The sequence below is a fragment of the Papio anubis genome, chromosome 7, assembly GCF_008728515.1.
Source record: "Papio anubis isolate 15944 chromosome 7, Panubis1.0, whole genome shotgun sequence".
NCBI lineage: Eukaryota > Metazoa > Chordata > Mammalia > Primates > Cercopithecidae > Papio > Papio anubis.
This window is the reverse complement of record NC_044982.1, coordinates 124,362,255-124,380,591: the sequence shown is the minus strand read 5'-3', so window position 1 is coordinate 124,380,591 and position 18,337 is coordinate 124,362,255. Positions and strand designations below refer to the sequence as shown.

Sequence of the window (18,337 nt, the reverse complement as noted above, 5' to 3'; positions counted from 1 at the left end):
AAGAACACAAGAGGGAAGTGCCCTTCTCATCCCTTCATATCAAGGGGTCCATGATACCAACATGAAATACACACATCGGGCTGGGCATGGTGGCTCACGCCTGAAATCCCAGGACTTTGGGAGGCCGAGGTGGGCGGATTGCCTGAGTTCAGGAGTTCAAAACCAGCCTAGGCAACATGGCGAAACCCCATATCTACTAAAAATACAAAAAATTAACCGGGCATGCTGGAGGGTGCCTGTAATCCCAGCTCCTCGGGAGCTGAGGCAGGAGAATTGCTTGAACCCAGGAGGCAGTGAGCCGAGATTGTGCCACTGCACTCTAGCCTGGGAGACAGGGCGAGACTCTGACTCAAAAAAAAAAAAAAAAAAAAAAAGAAATACACACATTGAAAGTTTATACTCACTGAGATTTGACCACTGTCAAGATGTAAAACACTGTTCTACTGATTTTTATGACTCACTGTTGGGTTGCAAACAGGACTTCAAATAATCTGACCTTAATGCAAGGCAGAAGTAGAAGCCCTGGGGCATAAATATAGTATTTTCAAGCCTCCCTCCTTTTGCTTCTAGGCCCCAGAGACCTTCTTCCTGTCCACCCTCAACCCAGGCCACTTCCCTCTACTCCCTGCAGACCACATCTGCTCTTAATCTGCCCTAGAAGGTGAGGAGGTCACTTCCTAGTGACATACACTGGTCACTTAGTCACCTGCTTCTTCTTTAGCAGCTGTATCAAGGGAGGCAGATGCCTAGAACCTTCTTAATTATTCTGGAGGCTACTAGTGCTATATGACCTCATCATACATGTTTGAATTAATTTTTAGTTGATAAAATACTTTTCCGGTAGGTCCAGTCCTCTCAACCACCCACTGAGGTGGTCAGGGATTATGATGCTAGTTTGTCCTATGTGAAAATGGAGGCTCAGAGAGGTGGAGGTAACTGGCCCAAGACTCTGGAGCTGAGGGGTGCTGGAGCTGGGATTTGAACTTTGGCATCCTGACTCCTGCCGGCCCCTCTGAGGCTGAGTGGGCAGCAGAGTGGGTTATTCCTGGGGTCCGTTCATCATTTATAGTGTTGTGTCCACGGGGAGGCTGCGTTCTGGGTCCCAAACACTCGCTGTCTGGGAGACTGGCAGCATGTGAAAAGGGCCTCCCTTCGCAGACTGCAGGGACCTTCCTGCACTTGTTTCCAGGATGGCCTGACCTTACTGCACTGCGCAGCCCAAAAAGGCCACGTGCCTGTGCTGGCGTTCATAATGGAGGACCTGGAGGATGTGGCCCTGGACCACGTAGACAAGGTGAGAGTGCCTCAGGGCTACTCATCATTCCCACTGGGCGGGGGGCTCCTGGGGCCACTCTTGCCCACTGAGCTTACCACATTCCTTGGGTGCATCCTTTGATCTGTGGGCATATTGCACCTGGCCTGGGGAGCCGCTGGTTGGGAAGAGGTGTTGGGGCACAAACGAGCAGAATACAAGCAGAACACAGTCAGTTGCCGCAGAGAGGCCCTGATCAAGGACTAGGTGGGTTAGAAGAGCAAGCCATTGCTTCTGCTTCCTGGAGGAGGTGGCATTTGGTAAATAAACTGGATGTGTGGGTAAGATTGGAAATCAGGGGTTGGAAGGGGCACCAAATGGAAGAGCGAGGCTTGTGGAAGCTTTAGGGACAGGAAAGGGCTCTAGTGTGAGTTCTGAGGGGCTGGAATCTTAGGAGGGAAGGTCTGATGGGTGGTTGGAGGTCCCTCTGGAGATCTCAACCCCCATCCTCAAGAATCTGTTTATTCATTAGGCAGCAAGGAGCCACCTAAGGACTGGCCAGGGAGGGACCCCAGCAAGTGGCTCTCGTTGGGAAGTTGGGTCTGGGCTTTCCAGGCAGAGTGTGGGAAAGCAAGTGGAGAGGACAGTGTCTGGGGCAGGAGAGGCCACTGCAAAGCCAGAGTGGTTGGGAAACAGAGGCCAGGTGGGCAGAGGCAGGTATGCCCACTGACAGAGTGAGGAAGGCTCACATCACTTCTCCTCCTGGCCAGCTGGGGAGGACGGCGTTTCACCGGGCAGCTGAGCACGGGCAGCTGGATGCTCTGGATTTCCTCGTGGGCTCTGGCTGTGACCACAGTGTCAAAGACAAGGTACTGTGTCCGTGAGGCTCTGGGATCCTGACCAGGGTGCAAAACTTGCCAGCTTCCAGGCTCTGGCTCCTCACGTGTCCACGTCTGACTCCCATTGTGCTGGAGGGCCATGTGCCCCAAAGACAAGAGCGTATTTAGTGTTCATCCAGCAGGCCCTTCACTAGCATGCGTTATGGGCCCACCCTATGCTACAGGTTGGTGGCAAAAAGATGCCCAAGACACCGTTTCTTACTCGAGGAACTCAGTGCCACAGTCATAGTAAGGATTTCTGATCTGACGTGGCTGGCCAGGGTGGCAGATCTGGGTGGTTGGTAGTGCTGCCTGGAGTGCGTTGAGCAGGGCTGTAATCTACTGGGGTTGTCTGTTGTTGGCAGACGTGGGGAAGTGTTAGGGGGTGGTAGCCACACAACTGCTCTGCTATGGTTATGGCAGGAATAGGATGGGAGCATGGAGGAGGGAGCGTATCATTCAGGGCTTATAAGCAGAATTTCACTAATCTGAGAAGGGGTAAGTGATGGGGACCGGAGGGTCTACCCTGTAAATGACTCTTACCATTGGACCCTTGTGAATCATTAGGGAAAATATATTACAGCAAATTCTTTTTTTTTGAGGCGGAGTCTCACTCTGTTGCCCAGTCTGGAGTGCAGTGGTACCATCTTGGCTCACTGCAACTTCCGCCTCCCAGGTTCACGCCATTCTCCTACCTCAACCTCCCTAGTAGCTGGGACTATAGGTGTCTGCCACCATGTCTGGCTAATTTTTTTGTATTTTCAGTAGAGATGGGGTTTCACCGTGTTGGCCAGGATGGTCTTGATCTCCTGACCTCGTGACCCGCCCACCTTGGCCTCCCAAAGTGCTGGGATTACAGGTGTGAGCCACCACGCCCGGCCTGTTGCAGCAAATTCTAAATGATGCCTCCAACAAAGAGATTAACTCCATTATTAATCTTCTGGTTAATGTGCTTGGCCAGGATAGAGGGAGTTCTGTGTATACCGAAGTGATAGAGAGCTCACACACAAATCCACTGCCGGGTCTTGGAACTGGAAGGCATCTGAATTCAGCCTTCTCGTTTTACAGCTGTGGAAACTGACGCCCACAGAGGGAGATGCCTTAGCCAAGGTCACACAGCGAGACACAGGTAGAGCTGGATTTGGGAGCAGCATCCTAATGCATAAAGCTGTGCTCCTCCCCTTACCAGGCTGCCTCCTGGGTTGGACCCCCTTGGGTTCTGCACTGAGTCCATCCACACTCATCCTTTTGGGTTGAGCAGGTGGTTGAGCAAGGCACTGGGCCAGGAACTGGGCATACAGAGAATGGGGAGGGCAGCACCTGCCAGGACTGGCTAACCCAAGAGGCAAAATGATCACACCTCAGGGCCCCAGGAGAGCATAAGCATCAAGAACAGAGAAAGAGAACATACAGCTTTGATGAACTTCTCCAGAATCTTGCAATCAGAAATTCTGCAAAGAAGCTTTTAAAATTGCATACCCCTGTTAAGTTTTGTGTTTTCAGAATAGGAGTGTTTTCATTTTCAGTTTCATCTGGGGAGGGGGCATGGTAAGTTTTTCAATGCCTGCTAAGGGGACAGACCTCTTAGAGTCAATGACAACACAGGTCACTCCACGTGTGCTCTAGAATGCTAGGGAGGCTTTGAGAGCCCAGAGAGAGCGACTAACTCCACTTGGAAGGGTGAAGTGTTGCTGTCAAGGCCTCACAGAGGCGGAGATGCTGGACGTCCCCAAGGTGGAGGGGAGAGGACCCTGGGCCCACGCCAAGGCTGCCTTCTGCCCAGCTCTCCTGCCTCTGAGCCCCCTGCCCTGCCCAGGAAAGTGTGAGCGCCTGTCAGGCATCCATGTGTGCCACCTGCAGCTTCAAATGCCAGAACATGGATATTTATAACCCAGAAGGAAGAAGAAAGCCCCACCATTGCCTCTACACCCTGTTAACTGGGGGCATGTGTTGGCCTTTCACGGTTCACCTGCTTCCTGCGTGTCTCTGAACACAGAGATTTCACACTGTGACTGCATTTCCCACTGCTTGTCCTGGCTTGCAGCAGCCAGCCGACAGGCTACAGGCTGCAGAGAAGTTGGCAAGGAGAGAAAAACAAAGCTGTTGAGGGCTTTTTAAAATTACTTTACAATTGTATTATTTTTAGCTGAATTCATTTTTTTTTTTTTTTTTTTGAGACAATATCTTACTCTGTTGCCCAGGCTGGAGTGTAGTGGTGCAATCACAGCTCATTGCAGCCTCAACTTCCCATGCTCAAGCAATCCTCCTGCCTCAGTCTCTCCAGTATCTGGGACTACAGGCACGCACCACCACATCTGGCTAATTTTTTTATTTTTTGTAGAGATGGAGTCTCACTATATTGCCCAGACTGGAATTCCTGGGCTCAAGCTATCTGCCCACCTCAGCCTCCTAAAGTGCTGGGACTATAGGTGTGAGGCACCATGCCCGGCAGGGAGATCCCTTTAAAGGACAACCCCAAGCAGGCTGACCTCAGCAGGGTTCACTTCAAATACAGAGTACGTTGCACCCTCTGCCCTGCCCAATGCAGCTGCTTCTCTTGGCTATGTCGCTGTCACCTTTAGACTTTCCAAGTGCAAAGCAACTACCAGTCCTCTGGCCTTCAAGTTCCAGGGACACATGTCAGGTTCTCCACATGATCCCCTGAAGACCCTCCTACATTTTTGACTCATTGAACAAACATCTACTGAGTGTTGGCCATGTGCCCCAGGCCCTATTCTAGGCACTTAAGGAAACTTCAGAAAACAAAATAGATGCCTCTGTGGTGCTTATGTTCCAGCAACAAGGGTCAGACACGTGGAACGAATCCAAATGCCCATCAGTGATAGACTGGATAAAGAAAATGTGGCACATATACACCACGGAATACTATGCAGCCATAAAAAGGAATGAGATCATGTCCTTTGCAGGGACGTGGATGAAGCTGGAAACCATCATTCTCAGCAAACTATCACAGGAACAGAAAACCAAACACTGTATGTTCTCACTCATAAGTGGGGGCTGAACAATGAGAACCACATGGACACAGGGAGGGGGACAACGCACACTGGGGCCTGGTTTCAGGGGGCGAGGGGAGGAAGAGCATCAGGATACATAGCTAATGCATGCGGGGCTTAATACCCAGGTGACGGGTTGATAGGTGCAGCAAACCACCATGGCACACATTTACCTATGTAACAAATCTGCACATTCTGCACATGTATCCCAGAACTTAAAGTAAAATAATAAAGAAAAAAGAGACGATAAACACTAAGCACACAGCCACTGACAGAGTGTGTTGGCAAGGTGATCCGTGCAGTGGGGAGAGGAAAAGCAGGGCAGGAAAATAGGCTCAGGAGGACAGAGGTGGGGTTTGCAGTTTCAGAGTGTGGCCCGGGTTGGCCACGCTACTCAATAAGAAACTAACGTCTCACACAGAGACTTGAGGGAGGCAGGTGACTGAACCAAGCAGCTGCCTGGAACAGCCTGAGCTCAGGGGAGAGTTGCTGGGACCTTGAGCAGTGAGAGGAGATGGATTTGGGGGACCCGAGGAGGGACTGGCTTCAGATGGGCACGTGGAAAGTAGAATTGGTTTTGTTTAATTTTTAAGCAATGTGCCTGCCTTGAAGTATAAGGAAAGAAAGACCAGGGCTTGGCCCTGCAATGCCCCTGGTTGTAGTTTTTGGCACAGTTGTCAGGAGCAGGGTGGCACTGACCCAGTGTGCATGGCTGCAGCTCATCACAGGTCTGTGATTCTGGGGCTCTCTGGTCTGCTGGCCTCTCAGGAGCCCTTTTTCCTGCAGGAGGGGAACACAGCCCTTCATCTGGCTGCTGGTCGGGGCCATGTGGCTGTGCTGCAGCGACTTGTGGACATCGGGCTGGACCTGGAGGAGCAGAATGCAGTGAGTCACCACCTGGGGGATGGCGAGATGCATGACCCTTGCTTGCTGTCTGCCTTCGAGGAATCCCCACCAATCCATGGTGCAGTCTAAAGCCAGGAGGCTGAGGGCATGATCTCAAACTGAGAGCCCACCAGGGAAAGACAAGCAGCAACACTGAACTCCAGGCTTAATGGTGGCACTTGGCAGGACGGATCACCAAATAAGTGAGACAGAGAGTGTGTGTTCAAAGAAGGGAGACGTCGCCATGGACAGGATGGAGAGGGAGGGCTTGCTGGAGTAGGAGGAAACAGACAGAGCGGGAGGGGCAGAATGTGAGCAGAGATGTGGAGCCAGGAGTGACTATGCCATGTGTGTGCTCCACAAAGTGAGGACTTCAGGGGTGGGGCTCATGGGATCACAAACAAGAAAGCTCATTTTTCCCAGGGGCAGGGCAGTGGAGAGCTCAAGGGGCCCTGGGGCCAAGGCACAAGGGGCGTCCTCTCACGGTGGGATTGGGGGTCACTTGGGTGGGCCTCCCCACCATCCTAATTGCTCTCCTTATGTGTTGCAGGAAGGTCTGACTGCCCTGCATGCGGCTGCTGGAGGGACCCACCCTGACTGTGTGCGGCTCCTCCTCAGGGCTGGGAGCACCGTGAATGCGCTCACCCAGGTAGCCAGGCCCTCCCAAGACTGCGGTCTGCTCTTGTCTGCTGAGCCATAGCCGTGTCGGCAGTAATGGCCACAGTGATTCCTGAACCCTGAGTGAATAGAGGCTTCGAGGCAGCAGGCCAGGTTCTGATCTTGGCTTCTCCATTGCTGAGCCTTGTGACCCGGAGCAGGTTACTTAACCTCTCTGAGCCTTGTTTCCCAATTATAAAGTGGGATGACATTTACTTTTTTACATTATTGTGAGTATTAAATATCTAACATAGTGCCCAGGACATAATAGGGCCCAACACCTCAACACCTGTTAGTATTTTTTTGGTTTTTCTTTTGAGATGGGTCTTACTCTGTCACCGAGGCTGGAGTGCAATGGTGTGATCTTGGCTCACTGCAACCTCCGCCTCCTAGGTTCAAGCAGTTTTCCTGCCTCAGCCTCCCAAGTAGCTGGGACTATAGGTGTGTACCACCACGCCTGGCTAGTTTTTTATTTTTTTGGTAGAAACAGGGTTTCACCATGTTGGCCAGGCTGGTCTTGAACCCCTGACCTCAAGTGATCCGCCCGCCTCAGCCTTCCAAAGTGCTGGGATTATAGGTGGGAGCCATTGCACCTGGCCCTGTTAGTGTCTTCCATTTGTTGAGCTCTTGATAGTTCACAAAGCCCCTTCCTAACTGTTACCTCAGAAAAATTCCACCCATTTTGCAGATGAGAAAACTGGAGCTTTGAGGGCACTTTCGCAGGGTCACAAGCTAGTACGAGGCAAAGTTGAGTCTCAAAAGCCTGTTCCCCTGACTCCAGAGCTCCCACCCACTGACGAAGCTTTCCCCTGACAGAGCTGGGGCTTGGGATGTGGCCCTGGATGAACCTCTTCTCTTTCTCCCCATTGTACTCATCAATTCTGCCAGTAGAAATTCTCCTCTATGACCTGGAAAGCGGGGTTGTGGCCTTTCTTTAGGTAGTGAGTTGGTGTTTTTGCTTTACTTTTTATTTTTATTTTTATTTTTATTTTTTTTTGAGGCGGAGTCTTCACTCTGTCGCCCAGGCTGGAGTGCAGTGGCGCGATCTCGGCTCACTGCAAGCTCGGCCTCCCAGGTTCGCGCCATTCTCCTGCCTCAGCCTCCCGAGTAGCTGGGACTACAGGCGCCCGCCACCTCGCCCGGCTAATTTTTTGTATTTTAGTAGAGACGGGGTTACACCGTGTTAGCCAGGATAGTCTCGATCTCCTGACCTCGTGATCCGCCCGCCTCGGCCTCCCAAAGTGCAGGGATTACAGGCGTGAGCCACCGCGCCCAGCCTGCTTTTTATTTTTGTATCAGTGACAAATAACCTTTTTGGCTGGTTGAATGGCTTCAGGTTCTGGAATTCTTGCTTTGTTCTAAATGTCAATAGTATAGCAAAAATATTAATAATAAATAATACAATATAAATAATAGCAAAAATACACAGGCAGTTCAAAAACAGATAATTAAAATGTTATGCTAAAAAATATTTATTTCCCCACTGCTTAATTTGACTGGCTTTGAAAAAAAAAGGCTGAGCAAGGTGGCTCATGCTTGTAACGCAGCCCTCTGGGAGGCCAAAGCTGGAAGATTGCTTGAGTCCGGGAGTTTGAGGCTGCAGTGAGCTATGATTGCACCACTGTACTCCAACCTGGGCGACAGAGTGAGACCCTGTCTCAAGAAAAAAAAAAAAGAGAGACTGAGAAGGTTGCACCCAGCTGGGTGGCCACTGGGTGGTGGGCTGGAGCTGCTCATCATGCCAGGACTTGGGCTTCAGCCTCAGCTTGCGGTTTCAGGTAGAGGCCACATTCCATTTCAACACTCCCACCCCTCCCAGAATGTCATGGTGCAGGGTCTCGGAAGAGGTACCAAGCCCACGGTGACTGCATTTCCCATTGGGAGATGGACTGAGTCCCACACACCACAGGTACTCACTCAGTTGGGACTTTAGCAGAGTGGCTAGCTAGTCCTGGTTTGCCCCATACTGTCCTGATTTTAAAATGGAAAGTCCCACATCTCAAGAACTCCTCAATCCTGGGCAAACTGAGACAGTGGGTCACCCTAGTGGGGCCTGTCTGGTGTGTGCCTTGTGCAAGGTGATCATTGGGCTGGGCTGGGCTCTGACTGAAAGAGAGCACTTTGAGGCCCACTGAGACCAAGCCTCCATTCTGGCCCTGCCAGGATCCTGTTTGGATGCACCAAGACCAGCTTGTGTTGGGCAGTGCATGCTGGGTGGAGTTTGCTCTGTATTGGCAAATCTTATTTGTCTTCCTCTTTAAAAACCACCTCCTGGCCAGGCGTGGTGGCTCACGCCTGTAATCCCAGCACTTTGGGAGGCCGAGACCAGTGAATCACAAGATCAGGAGTTCAAGACCAGCCTGGCTAACACCGTGAAACCCCGTCTCCACTAAAAATACAAAAATTAGCTGGGCATGGTGGCGGGTGCCTATAATCCCAGCTACTCGGGAGGCTGAGGTAGGAGAATTGCTTCAACCTGGGAGGTGGAGGTTGCAGTGAGCCGAGATTGTGCCACTGTACTCCAGCCTGGGTGACAGAGTGAGACTCTGTCTTGGGGAAAAAAAAGAAAACCACCTCCTTAGAGTCAATCGACTGCATGTCTTTACCAGTCATAGACTTGGGCAGGCTTTGGTCTACATTCTTGCATTTGTGATAGGAGGTGAGGAAAAGACTGAGACCATAGTGAGTTCCTTTTACTGGTCACCAGGCCTGGGAAAGTCATTGATTTCTCCAGCCTCAGTTTAATGGGGATAATACTCCCAGCGGTGTTGTGACACTCAGATGGAAAAATGAATCTCAAAGAGCTTTGCAAACCTCAGTAGGAGTGGTCCTTGTGATATTGCATTGATGCCTGTTTCCTTCTAGAAAAACCTAAGCTGCCTTCACTATGCAGCCCTCAGTGGCTCGGAGGATGTGTCTCGGGTCCTCATCCATGCAGGAGGCTGCACCAACGTGGCTGATCATGTAAGCGTGGGTGCGAGGGTTGAAGGGGGTCTCCATTGCAAAGCCTTCCATGAGCATACTAATGAAGCACAAGGAGAAACGGGAACATCAGACCCTTGGGGTTGGGGTGCGGACCAGGAGTAGGGGAGCCGGCAGCACTTAGGAGAGTGAAATACTGTTGTGGCTGTAATAGGATTAGAAACCAAGCTTGCAATTCCTCTGAACTGAATTATCAGCTCCTGTTCTCTGCTCATTTATGCATTGGGGCGTTTTTTTTTTTTTTTTTTTTTTTTGACGGAGTCTTGCTCTGTTGCCCTGGCTGGAGTGCAGTGGTGCAATCTCGGCTCACTGCAGCCTCTGCCTCCCAGGTTCAAGCAATTCTCCTGCCTTAGCCTCCTGAATAGCAGCTGGAACTAGAGGCACACACCACCATGCCTGGCTAATTTTTTTTGTATTTTTGGTAGAAAAATACATGGGGTTTCACCACATTGGCCAGGCTGGTCATGAACTCCTGACTCAAGTGATTCGCCTGCCTCAGCCTCCCAAAGTGCTGGGATTACAGGCATGAGTCACTGTGCCAAACCTAGGCATTGGGTTTTACTATTAATCTTTTATGTTGCCTATCTGTCTACTTAATTGTTAATCTTTTTCCTGTTACACATTTGGTCCACACACAGGAACCATATAATCTTTTGGTTAAAACACAGACTTTGGGAGTGCAGTGCTTCACACCTGTAATCCCAGCACTATGGGAGGCTGAGGCTAGAGTATTGCTTGAGCCCAGGACTTCAAGACCAGCCTGGGTAATCTAGGGAGATCCCATCTCTACAAATTTTTTTTTGAAAAACTGGCTGGTCGTGGTGGTATACACATGTAGTCCTAGCTATTCGGGAGGCTGAGGCAAGAGGACTGCTTGAGCCCAGGAGGTTGAGGCCACAGTGGGCCATGATCACACCACTGCACTCCAGCTTGGGCAACAGAGTGAGAAAAAAAAAAAAAAAAAAAATTGGCTGGGCATGGTGGCATGAGCCTGTAATCCCAGCACTTTGGGAGGCCAAGGTGAGCAGATTGCTTGAGGCTGGGAGTTCGAGACCAGCCTGGGCAACATGGCGAAACCCCATCTCTACAAAAAATATAGAAAATTAGCCAGGCGTGGCTGGGTGCGGTGGCTCACATCTGTAATCCCAGCACTTTTGGAGGCCAAGGCTGGCAGATCATGAGGTCAGTAGATCAAGATCATCCTGGCTAACACGGTGAAACCCTGTCTCTACTAAAAATACAAAAAATTGCCAGGCGCGGCGGCTCACGCCTGTAATCCCAGCTACTTGGGAGGCTGAGGCAGGAGAATCACTTGAACCCAGGAGGCAGAGCTTGCAGTGAGCCGAGATCACACCACTGCACTCCAGCCTGGGCAACAGAGTGAGACTCCATCTTAAAAAAACAAAAACAAACAAAAAAAAGGCCGGGCGTGATGGCTTATGCCTGTAATCCCAGCATCTTGGGAGGCCAAGGTGGGTGGTCACGAAGTCAGGAGATCAAGACCATCCTGGCTAACATGGTGAAACCCCGTCTTTACTAAAAATACAAAAAAATTAGCCGGGCGTGGTGGTGGGCGCCAGTAGTCCCAGCTACTCGGGAGGCTGAGGCAGGAGAATGGTGTGAACCCAGGAAGTGGAGCTTGCAGTGAGCCGAGATTGTGCTGCTGCACTCCAGCCTGGGCGACAGAGCACGACTCTGCCTCAAAAAAAGAAAGAAAGAAAGAAAGAAAATTAGTCAGGCATAGTGGTGTATCCCTGTAATCCCAGCTACTTGGGAGGCTGAGGCGCGAGAATCACTTGAACCTGGGAGGCAGAAGTTGCAGTGAGCTGAGATCGCTCCACTGTACTCCAGCCTGGGCAACAGAGTGAGACTGTCTCAAAAAAAAAAAAAAAAAAAGTAGTGGGAGTTTCAAATGGTAACTACCTTTCTAGAAGGCAAGTTGACAATAATTAAAACAGGTGGATACCTGAATTAAATAATTAAAATTTAAAAACGACAGGCTTTGGTGTTAGGCCTGGCTTTGTATGCTGGCACTACAAACTGAATAATCTTGCACAAGCTACTTTGACCTTTTTGGGCCCGTTTCCTTACCTATAAGTACCATTATTATTCCTATTATATAAACAAGGAAACATCTATGGTTTATATCAGAAAGGGATCATTTCTTATAACTAAAACAAGTACTATATTTAAACTTATTATAGAAACAGTATTACACAATTCATTGGAATATAGAGAAGAAAGGCATCCTTGATTCCAAAGCCCTAGTAAAGCAAGGACTTTTTTTTAATGCCCTCCCAGTTTTCCCTGTGTAAAGAGTATCACCTCCAGCTAGAAAGAATTCAGGCTAAATGCTTACTTATTTCTGCCCATCAAGACACCAGAATCCTGATGCCAGCCCAGTGGTGAAACTATGAAGTTTTCCTGTTACCCACATTGAGTATGTTGTTTTCCTTTTCATATTAGCTGTTTTCGCTGCCTATTTATTTATTTGTGTCACTTTTATTTGTTGTATTTGCGTTGTTTTTAATACCAAAAGTAACTTGCTGGTAGTAACACTGTCAAAAGACACATTCATAACAAGTGAAGGTGTTGCCAGGTGCAGTGGCTCACACCTGTAATCCCAACACTTTGGAAGGCTGAGGTGGGAGGATTGCTTGAGTCCAGGAGTTCGAGACCACCCTGGGCAGCATAGTAAGACCCCATATCTACAAAAAATTTAAACATCAGCCGGGTGTGGTGGTGGATACCTACTTATAGTCCCAGATCCTCTGGGGGCTGAAGTTGAAGGATCACTTGAGCCGAGGAGGTTGAGGCTGCAGTGAGTTGTGATCACACCACTGCATTCCAGACTGGGTAACACAGTGAGACCTTATCTCTAAAAAAAATTAAAATTAAAAAAAAGTCCCACAAATCATTACAAAGTTAAAAAACAAACAACACAAGAGAAAAATGACCAAAGGTTATGAAGAGAAATTTGGTAGAAAAGGAAACACAGAGGATTCTTAAGAGAAATGCAGGCCGGGCGCGGTGGCTCAAGCCTGTAATCCCAGCACTTTGGGAGGCCGAGGCGGGCGGATCATGAGGTCAGGAGATTGAGACCATCCTGGCTAACACGGTGAAACCTCGTCTCTACTAAAAAATATCAAAAATTAGCCAGGCGTGGTGGTGGGCACCTGTAGTCCCAGCTACTCGGGAGGCTGAGGCAGGAGAATGGCATGAACCCGGGAGGCGGAGCTTACAGTGAGCTGAGATCGCGCCACTGCACTCCAGCCTGGGCGACAGAGCGAGACTTCGTCTCAAAAAAAAAAAAAAAAAAGAGAAATCCAAATTAATACTACATGGAGATACAATTCTTCACTCATTAGGTTGGCAAAAATCCAAAAGTTTTGCCAAGTGGGTTGACAAAGCTGTAGGGAAATAGGCACCTTCATATATTACTGGAAAGAGTAGAAATTGGTACAATCTGTTCAGAGGGCAATTTATCAATATGTATAAAACATACAAATACATGTGCCTTTTGACTCAACAAATCTAGGAATTTATTCTACAGATATACTTCCACATGTATGGAATGATAATATGGACAAGGTTTTTGCTGCACTATCATTTGTAATAGCAAAATATTGAAACCCATGTTTAGGAGACAATGTAATAAATTATGTCCCATCCCTGCAATGGAATTCTGTGTAACTATAAAAAAGAATGAGGACTGCTGGGTGGCACGGTGGCTCACGCCTGTAATCCCAGCACTTTGGGAGGCCAAGGCAGGCGGATCATGAGGTCATGAGTTCGAGACCAGCCTGGCCAACATGGTGAAACCCCATCTCTACTAAGTGCAAAAAATTAGCTGGGCATGGTAGCGCATGCCTGTAGTCCCAGCTACTCAGGAGGCTGAGGCAGAAGAATCGCTTGAACCCGGGAAGCAGAGGTTTCAGTGAGCCGAGATTGTGCCACTGTACTCCAGCCTGGGTGACAGAGTGAGACTCCGTCTCAAAAAATAAATAAATAAAAATAAAAATAAATAAAAAAGAATGAGGACAGTTTTCAAAATATGTACTTGTATGGAAAGACCTTAAAGATATAGTTATGTGAACAAAGCAGGGTGCAAATTCTCTACTACAAGGAAACAGGATTCTTTGGGAAAATGGCTAAGTCTAGGACTAGGGCAGGGAATACTAACATATAGGGTGAGTCTGGAACATCTTGTAGTGCCAGAAAGTAAAGGCGTAGTGGCGGGTGCCTGTAGTCCCAGCTACTCGGGAGGCTGAGGCAGGAGAATGGCGTGAACCCGGGAGGCAGAGCTTGCAGTGAGCTGAGATCACGTCACTGCACTCCAGCCTGGGTGACAGAGCAAGACTCCATCTCAAAAAAAAAAAAAAAAAAAAAAAAAAAAAGAAGAAGAAAATATGTCCAACTGATTTTTATTGAAGATGCAAAAGCAATTCAGTGGAGAAAGGTTTGATAGCCTTTTCAAAAAATGGTACTGAAGCAACTGTACATCCACAGGCAAAAAAATGAGCCTCAACTAAAATCTCACACCTTATACAAAATTAACTCAAAATGGATCACAGACTTAAATGTAAAACTATAAAGCTTTTAGAAAAAATATAAAGAGGGCCGGGCGCGGTGGCTCAAGCCTGTAATCCCAGCACTTTGGGAGGCCGAGACAGGCGGATCACGAGGTCAAGAGATCGAGACCATCCTGGCTAACATGGTGAAACCCTGTCTCTACTAAAAATACAAAAAAAATTAGCCGGGTGAGGTGGCAGGCGCCTATAATCCCAGCTATTCGGGAGGCTGAGGCAGGAGAATGGCGTGAACCTGGGAGGCAGAGCTTGCAGTGAGCTGAGATCCAGCCACTGCACTCCAGCCTGGGCAACAGAGCGAGACTCCATCTCAAAAAAAAAAAAAAGAAAAAAAAGAAAAAATATAAGGAGGAAAATTTTTGGATCTAGGGTTGGGCCAAAGAGTTCTTAGACTTGACATCAAAAACATGATCCATAGGAGCAAAAATTTGATTAATTGGACCTCATTAAAATTTTTTGTGAGCAAAAGATCTGTTAAGAGGATGAAAAAACAAGCTACGGACCAAGAGAGAAGATTTGCAAATCACGTGTCTTACAAAGGCTAGCGTGTAGAGTATATAAAGAGCTCTCAAAACTCAAGGTTAAAAAAAAAAATGGGCTAAAGACATGAATAGACATTTCACTGAAGAGGATATACAGATGGCAAATAAGCACATGAAAAGATGTTTAACAGCATTAGCTATTAGGGAAGTGTAATATGATATACTATGATATACTACTTTTTGAGATATAGTACATTTTGAGAAATACATTATGATATACTACTTTTCAGAATGGTTAAAATTAACAAATTATGACAAAAATATTTGACAGATGGGAGAGAGCTTTAGGTAAGAGGATGGTCTCCACCATGCACGGTGGGGATAGAATGATAGATAGATGATAGATAGATAGATAGATAGATAGATAGATAGATAGATTTTTTTTTTTTTTTTTTTTTTTTTTTAGACATAGTCTCGCTCTGTCGCCCAGGCTGGAGTGCAGTGGTGTGATCTCAGATTACTGCAAGCTCCGCCTCCCGGGTTCACACCATTTTCCTGCCTCAGCCTCCTGACTAGCTGGGACTATAGGCGCCCGCCACCAATCCCGGCTAATTTTTTGTAATTTTTTTTTTAGTAGAGATGGGGTTTCACCATGTTAGCCAGGATGGTCTCGATCTCCTGACCTCGTGATCCACCCGCCTCCGCCTCCCAAAGTGCTGGGAATACAGGCGTGAGCCAATGCGCCCAGCCTAGATAGATAGATTTTTTAGAGACAAGGTCTCACGCTGTTGCCCAGGTTGGAGTGCAGTGATAGGATCATGGCTCGCTGCAGCCTTGTCCTCTTGGGCTCAAGCAATCCTCCTGCCTCAGCCTCCCAGGTAGCTGGGACTACAGGTGTGCACCAGTGTGCTCAGCTAATTTTGTTTTAAATTTCTTGTAGAGACAGGGTCCCACTATGTTATCCAGGCTGATCTCGAACTCCTGGGCTCAAGTGGTCCTCCCACCTTAGTCTCCCAAAGTACTGGGATTATGGGTGTGAACTACCACACCTGGCCTTGCCATTTCTTTATGTCTTCTTTTATATCCCTAAGTGATGTTATATAGCTTTGGTTTACCTTTGTCTTATTCATTTCTAATTATATCCTTCGTAATTAGTTTATATTTTTTGGCTGTCATTGTGACTAGAATATCTTTTTAAAAATTATATGTCATGTCTCGTAAGCATTCAATACAAGAATGCTACTGAAGAGTATTTTTGTCTTCCACATAACTTTATTCTACTAGGATTTTTGGCGGGGAAAGGTGTCCTAGTCCATTTTGTGTTGCTATAACTGAATACCATAGACTAGGTGATTTATGAAGAATAGAGATTTATTTAGCTCATGGTTCTAGAGGCTGGGAAGTCCTAGAACATGGTACTAGCCTCTTGTAAGGGGCTTCCTGCTGTGTTGTGACATGATGGGAGGCATCACATGGTAAGACAGAGCAACTGTGCAAGCTCTGTGTAAATATATAATTACATGTCTCAAATAATTTTTTGTTCAAATCTTCTTTTCTAATACTGATAACACTCCATACCCACTGGCCTAAATTAGTAATGGCAATAATGGGCATTTTTGTTTTATGTGTGTGTGTATTCTGTTCTGTAACCCTTTTTTTTTTTTTTTTTTTTTGAGAGGGAGTCTCGCTCTGTTGCCCAGGCTGGAGTGCTGTGGCCGGATCTCAGCTCACTGCAAGCTCCGCCTCCCGGGTTCCCGCCATTCTCCTGCCTCAGCCTCCCGAGTAGCTGGGACTACAGGCGCCCGCCACCGCGCCCGGCTAGTTTTTTGTATTTTTTTAGTAGAGACGGGGTTTCACCGTGTTAGCCAGGGTGGTCTCGATCTCCTGACCTCGTGATCCGCCCATCTCGGCCTCCCAAAGTGCTGGGATTACAGGCTTGAGCCACCGCGCCCGGCCTCTGTAACCCTTTTATAGCTCAATACATGAAGATGTTTTCCACAATAAGTATTAGTTTCTAATATCAATTTTATTGGCCTTGTATTATTCCACAGTATGTGTGTCACTATATCACCTAGAGAGGAGGGAGTATCCCCTCTTTGTCATTTACTCAGGGGGCACAGGAGACTATTGAGGATGGTGTCTTCCACTGTTGAAGGAGAGTTGAACTTGGAGTGAGGTATCTTTTCTGGTCCCAGCTGGCTCTCTCATTCATTCATTTTCTACACAAATAGTTATCAGGTACTAGGTACCTAGGTACTGGGGGTGGGGACGCAGTGGGAGTAGAAAGTCCAATAAGACAGGCCGGGCGCGGTGGCTCAAGCCTGTAATCCCAGCACTTTGGGAGGCCGAGACGGGTGGATCACGAGGTCAGGAGATCGAGACCATCCTGGCTAACACAGTGAAACCCCGTCTCTACTAAAAAATACAAAAAACTAGCCGGGCGAGGTGGCGGGCGCCTGTAGTCCCAGCTACTCGGGAGGCTGAGGCAGGAGAATGGCGCAAACCCGGGAGGCGGAGCTTGCAGTGAGCTGAGATCCGGCCACTGCACTCCAGCCTGGGCGACAGCGCGAGACTCCCTCTCAAAAAAAAAAAAAAAAAAAAAGAAAGTCCAATAAAACATAGTTCCTATTAGCTATGTATCCTTGGGTAAGTGACTTAAGTTTTCTGAACTTCAGTGTTTCTGTTTGTAAGATGAAGATACTAATAAGAACACCATCCCTATATACTTCCTAGGTTGATGTGTGGATTAAATGAGATGTCAGAGAATCTTCAGGTATTGTTGCTAGGAGGGACCATGGCAAACCTCACTTGCCAGATGAAGAGTAACAGAGAAGGGAAATGACTTGCCCGAGGTCACATAGTGAGTTCCTGACATAGCAGGGTCTCACCCTTGGGTCTTCAGACTCTCACCCATCTAGAGGATCAGTTTGGAGCTCCAGGAATTCAAGCTTTGGGACCTTAATTGCCTAAGGCCATCCATGTCAGCCAAGAAGCTAAAAGGGTCAAACCCAGAAGCACTATACCCTTCCCTCCTCCTGTCCCCAGCACCAGCCTGGAGCTGGGCAGTCCTGGGAGGGACTCGTCGATTGATCCGTGTATCTCCTCCCACAGCAGGGTGCCTCTCCTCTGCACCTCGCTGTGATGCACAACTTCCCTGCCTTGGTCCAGCTCCTCATCAACTCTGACAGTGACTTGAATGCCATGGACAATGTAAGTGGCTACAGAGACCTTCCGGGCCCCAGGGAGCTTCTGGAAACCCTCCCAGGCTGGCAGGCTTGGCTGTGGTCTCCTAGCATGGCCCAGAGTTGAGGAATTGCTCTTTTTTTTTTTTTTTTTTAGCTTTTAAAAGGTAATTTAAATAGTTGTTGAAGGGAATATCATTTTGTTCATCATTCCCCTCTTTTGAACATTTTGGGTGTTCCCAAGTTTTGGCCATGATCTATAACATTGCAGTGAATATCTTTTTACATTCAACCTTTTCCTTTCATTGCTTTTTTCCTTAGGGAAAATTCCCAGGGCAGGGGTGACTGAGGCAGCCTTATGTAAAAAGAGGCCTCTGGGCTGGGCGCAGTGGCTCATGCCTGTAATCCCAGCACTT

At 48.2% G+C, this 18,337-nt stretch overlaps 1 protein-coding gene across 7 annotated transcripts in view; it reads left to right on the top strand.

Moving 5' to 3' along the window:
• ANKDD1A (ankyrin repeat and death domain containing 1A) overlaps positions 1 to 18,337 on the top strand; it is a 64,830-nt gene that overhangs the window by 34,609 nt on the left and 11,884 nt on the right. For all 7 annotated transcript variants that reach the window (XM_031668556.1, XM_031668555.1, XM_021940654.2 and 4 more), the window contains 6 exons: positions 1,190 to 1,294; positions 2,023 to 2,121; positions 5,931 to 6,029; positions 6,580 to 6,678; positions 9,552 to 9,650; positions 17,851 to 17,949. In XM_031668556.1, coding sequence (XP_031524416.1) covers positions 1,190 to 1,294; positions 2,023 to 2,121; positions 5,931 to 6,029; positions 6,580 to 6,678; positions 9,552 to 9,650; positions 17,851 to 17,949 — 600 coding nt within the window. The remainder of the gene's footprint in view (positions 1 to 1,189; positions 1,295 to 2,022; positions 2,122 to 5,930; positions 6,030 to 6,579; positions 6,679 to 9,551; positions 9,651 to 17,850; positions 17,950 to 18,337) is intronic.